General features: G+C 29.7%; 1 protein-coding gene across 1 annotated transcript; it reads left to right on the forward strand.

The window, feature by feature from the left end:
* Positions 1 to 225: 225 nt before the first annotated feature.
* LOC125865672 (trihelix transcription factor PTL-like) lies at positions 226 to 3,411 on the forward strand. Its single transcript, XM_049545878.1, has 2 exons — positions 226 to 763; positions 2,337 to 3,411. The coding sequence occupies exons 1-2, from the start codon at positions 354 to 356 to the stop codon at positions 3,151 to 3,153; spliced, it is 1,227 nt and encodes a 408-aa protein (XP_049401835.1). The 5' UTR covers positions 226 to 353; the 3' UTR covers positions 3,154 to 3,411.
* Positions 3,412 to 5,093: the final 1,682 nt, after the last annotated feature.

Below are 5,093 nucleotides of genomic sequence, written 5' to 3' on the forward strand. Positions count from 1 at the left end.
AAGATGAACCCCGAGACCTTACTAGCTCCACCTCTGCATGTACGTCCAGAAGCAACAGAAAGAAAAAAAAAAGTGAACAAGCTTTTACATTCCAGCTGCCTGTGAACAGTGAGAAATGGGTCCATATATATTCATTCCTTTATAGCTACCCTTTTTATATAGTCTCAAATACTAAAAAATAAAAAACTTTTTTAATTCGACACGATCCGGGTTGGCCGCTTCTATTATCATCTCATTACTCTTGCTTTCTGTCACTTTTCTTATTAGTATTTGATTTTAAGCCACTAATTTTAATTCCTCCTCATCCATCTTCGTAACCAAACTACTGCGCTGCAGCTTTTTGGGAGAAAGAAATGGATGATCATCAGTATGGTATGATGGATCTAACGCAGTACCTAGATGGAAGGCCTTTATTTCCTTCAGTTTCATCAAATCTGACACCAGATTTATTATGTGGTAACCAACATTTCGATATGTTAATGGCTACTACTACTACTACTCATGTGCCTCAACACGACAACTATCTTCCTCATCATCATCATTATCATTATCATCACGGGTTTCTTCCCGAATCTAGCACTGTGGCAGCTGCCACTGGAGCTAGTGTTAGTGGTGGGTGCACGTTAAGCGCGATGGAGATGGAGGGTGGAAATGGGAGGTGGCCAAGGCAAGAGACAGTTACACTACTTGAAGTTAGATCACAGCTTGATTCTAAGTTCAAAGAAGCTATTCAAAAAGGTCCACTTTGGGATGAAGTCTCTAGGTACATCTCTCACAAATTCTTAACCTAATTCTTTTAAAACAAATTGCGTGACAGAGTACTTTTGATTACTTAATTATATTATTTCTCACGATTGCTATTACTAAAAAATATTTATTTTCTTAATGAAATATGTTAGAAATAGCTTGTAGAAACTAACAGAGGTGAAGTCACAAATTTTACTAAGGATATGTGCCTTAAAATATACCGTAGTAGTAATATACATGTACAAAAAGTAAATTTTGGACCATATATTTAGTATAATCTTCTATATTCACGGTATAATTTTTCGATTAAGATTTTCAACTAATTACTCTTCACTATTTCCAACAGTATTCTGAACATTCTTGGAAATTCCGCAGATTTCTGATACTTAAATCACTATTTATATAACCTAATTCTCTTAAAAAACACACTTTCGATGAACAAATTGTGTGACAGTGTATTTTGAATTACTTAATTATATTATGTCTAATGATTATTATTATTACTAATACTACTACAAAACAGTCGTATTTTTCATGGAATTATAGCTTGTTGAAACCATCATAGCCAAAGTCAGGAATTTTACTCAGGATACTTAAAATATACCGTAGTAATATACATGTACAAAAAGTAAATAATCCTCTGCACACTTTATAATTTTTCGATAAAAGTAATTCACTATTTTTTTATACATGTTAGAGCACCAAAATTTAACTATAAACTAGTTTAATTACTTCTTCTTCCTCATGTATTTTCAAATTATGAGATTCTTTTATGTGAGGGTTTTTAATTTCTGGATAGGAAAGCAACCTCTTGAGTGAATTTATTAATTTGGTTACTATTTTTGTGTAAGAAAATGACACTTGAGTTGAAGAATGAGGTGTACTTATTTTCATCTTTTTTCCTGATAATTCATCAGCACATAATTTGAGAATGAGTAGTCCTATTAATTTAAAGGACACTTTTTTACTTCATTTTAGTTAAAGAAAAAATGGCAGAATATCTTTTGGAAGGCCAAGTACCCTATTTTATCATGCTTATGTCAATATCACTTGAACTTGTTGCATCAATTGGTTTTAGGGCTCCTTCCTTAATTTCTTCATCTTCGTCTCTGTTTTAATTTATATGACACTATATTTTCTAAACGAATAACTTTAAATGTCTCGTTTTACTCTTATAACCACATTAAACTAAATTCCGTTCTTTTTTTTAAAAAAAAAAAACAATTACTTAAAACTAAAATAAAACCAAAATATTCATGGGGTGTACCCTTAATAACATGCTTTTATAATCATGGTCGGTTTGATTCGATTCTTTTTATTTTTTTGGTTTAAAACAAAACCAATTTTTTTTTTAAAAAAAAGTTATCTTTATGATTTGGTTCAATTTTTCGATTTTTGCATGAACACACCTACCTGACCGGTTTATAAGTTCTATGGGTTTTGTTTATGTGTGACAAGTCTTTCTTTTTGGATTGAAACTTCGTATCTAGTCAAATAACGTTATATAGAATAAAATAGACAAGATATTAAGTATATCATAATATTCTATAATTATGCTACTTATTTAGTTTCCTCTTCTTCTTTTTTAGGATTATGTCTGAGGAATATGGATATCAAAGGAGTGGGAAAAAGTGTAGGGAGAAATTTGAGAATTTGTACAAATACTACAAGAAGACTAAAGATGGGAAAGCTGGTAGACAAGATGGTAAACATTATAGATACTTTAGACAACTTGAAGCTCTTTATGGTAAAACAAGCAACACATTTAATACAAACACATTTCATCATCAAGTACACTACAATGAAGAACCTCATCATTGTCCTAAGCTCTCTGACAACAATCTCTATGATTCCTCTGATTCTGATGACTCAGATAATTCGTCTAATGATGATTCAAAGAGGAAGAATATTAAGAAAAAAGGGAAAAGGAGTTGGAAAGGTAAGATAAGAGACTTTATGGATATACAAATGAGGAAATTAATGGAAAAACAAGATATTTGGTTAGAGAAAATGATGAAGACAATTGAAGATAAGGAGCAAGAGAGGATTTTAAGGGAAGAAGAATGGAGGAAAAAAGAGGAAATTAGGTTAGAAAAACAACAAAAATTTTGGGCTGATGAGAGAGCATGGATTGAAGCGCGCGATGCAGTTTTAATCAATACATTACGTAAATTAAATGGAGAAAAAATCATGAAGAGTAGTACTACAAATTATAATGATGAAAATGGTTCAATGTGTTATTGCAACAAGAAGCAAAAGGAAATGAATTCATTGAGTTCATCATGTTATAATAATTTCCAAATCAAGAATGAAGAAGAAGGGAGAATATCATATTGTGAAACATCAAGACATGTGCCAAATATTCATGATACAATTGATGATGGCTATGTTGCTCGAATTCTTTAAAAGTGTAGTATTGCATGTTTCACAATAATATTTCTGAAGAGTCTGAACGAGAAAAGAGAAGAATTTGTGGTAGGAGGTAAGTGGTTTAAATTTGACTATGGTATTTTTGTTTTATTGAGGCTGCTAGTTGATTAATTACTATTTTCTTGTGGAATTTAGTGGGATTGAAGTTGACTAATCCTAGGAGATTAGATTTGGATCTATTTATATCTTAATTTTTAATTATTTCTAGATATTCTTTTGAGATTTCTTTCTTCATATATGCTGGTCTGATGTGCTTAATATTTCTTTAATTTTTTTCTCTCTTTAATTTGTTGGTTTAATTTCCTCCTGGCTTCTACTTGGATTTGCTAATCATATAATTAATCATCAAATGCCTTGTAATATTCATTTTCTAACTTGAACATGCTGGAATAATTTGGTATTTTTCCTTAATTAATATCCCTAATTTTTAAGGACTTTGTAGTGGTGAAACACATAACACAATATTTACAGTAAGCTTTAGTTTCTTATAACTTTTCTACACATTATTTATAAATTTTTTACACTAGCTATCAGATTGTCCATAAAATATTTTTAGGAAAGTTTCTTTAAAATATGGAAATTGAAATCTTACAAATGAGATTTGTTACCTATATATGTAACAGATAAAGATGACATAATAGTGTATTTGTATCACAATTTCTTAATAATCGTAGTTACATGATATATATTAAATTAAAATTTAACATTTATATATAATATAATATTTTTACGAAAGGATATCGCTTGACACCCCTTGAGTAGGTCCGCCCCTGTCCACAACTCAAACTCACATTCCATTTCACCACAAATGTCTTTAAGTTTATAATTACAACACAAATATTACTATATATATTCTCACCTCAATGAATCGTTTAATCATGATAAATCAATATGATTTAACGTGGAGTAAATATTTACCCATTTATACTATGGTTTGCAGGGCTTATTTACATACATGGTCAGATTTTCCAATTTGGATAATGAGGTGAAAACTAGACAAGTACCTTTGTTATAGTATATCACAGTTACTTGTCAAATCAATGCCATCATCCATGCATATATAATATTTCTTTCTTTTTTTATGACACAACAATTCATCAAATTTTCATGAAGATTTGTTTAATAACTTGTTTGGAGTGAATATAAATTGTTTTGGAGATTTTAGAAAAACATTGGAAGAAGACAATTTATTTCATGAGAAAAGAATTAAACAGAGAATAAAGCTAGGAAACGGATTGATCAGTTTTGCCATTTCTAGTCATCTTGTGAGTCTAGAGGGGAAGCTTCTTACTCCCTCCTCCGTCTCAATTTATGTGATACTTTTCAAATTTCGAGATTCAAATAAGTTTATTTCTAATCGTAAATTTTTCATATAGCTTTTGAATATTTTGAATTGTTAATCATTGTGACTTATAGTACTTTTTTACGTAGTTTACAAATATATAAATTTTATTTCAAAAACTTGAAGATTTCATGTGCAAATTTTCAATTAAGCATAAATTGTTTACTCTCGAAAAAATAAAAAGTGTCACATAAATTGGAACAGGGGAGGTATTATTTTACTACATTCGTTGTTTCAGTTTGTTTGTCTGGTTTGAGCTACGCACGAAGTTTTAAGAAAATACAAAGAAACTTTCAAATTTTGTGGTGTTAAACTTGAAAAAATATTCTTTAATCTTATGGTTTTAAATCCATCATGGAAAAAGATAGAATTGAAAGAATTACCAAAAAAGAAAATTAAATTAAATTAAATAGACTAAAAAACATAACATGAATAAATTGAAACGGAGAGTAACAGACTGTCCACAAGAAGACTGATCAGAAANNTCAATTTATGTGATACTTTTCAAATTTTGAGATTCAAATAAGTTTATTTCTGATCGTAAATTTTTCATATAGCTTTTGAATATTTTGAA

Source organism: Solanum stenotomum, chromosome 5, assembly GCF_019186545.1.
Source record: "Solanum stenotomum isolate F172 chromosome 5, ASM1918654v1, whole genome shotgun sequence".
NCBI classification, from domain to species: domain Eukaryota; kingdom Viridiplantae; phylum Streptophyta; class Magnoliopsida; order Solanales; family Solanaceae; genus Solanum; species Solanum stenotomum.

Bases quoted from the DNA above. Each gene is read 5' to 3' on its own strand.
- LOC125865672 (XM_049545878.1), top strand. From the start codon at position 354: ATGGATGATCATCAGTATGGTATGATGGATCTAACGCAGTACCTAGAT. The intron at 764-2,336 runs GTACATCTCTCA...CTTCTTTTTTAG, and splicing joins CTTTGGGATGAAGTCTCTAG to GATTATGTCTGAGGAATATG.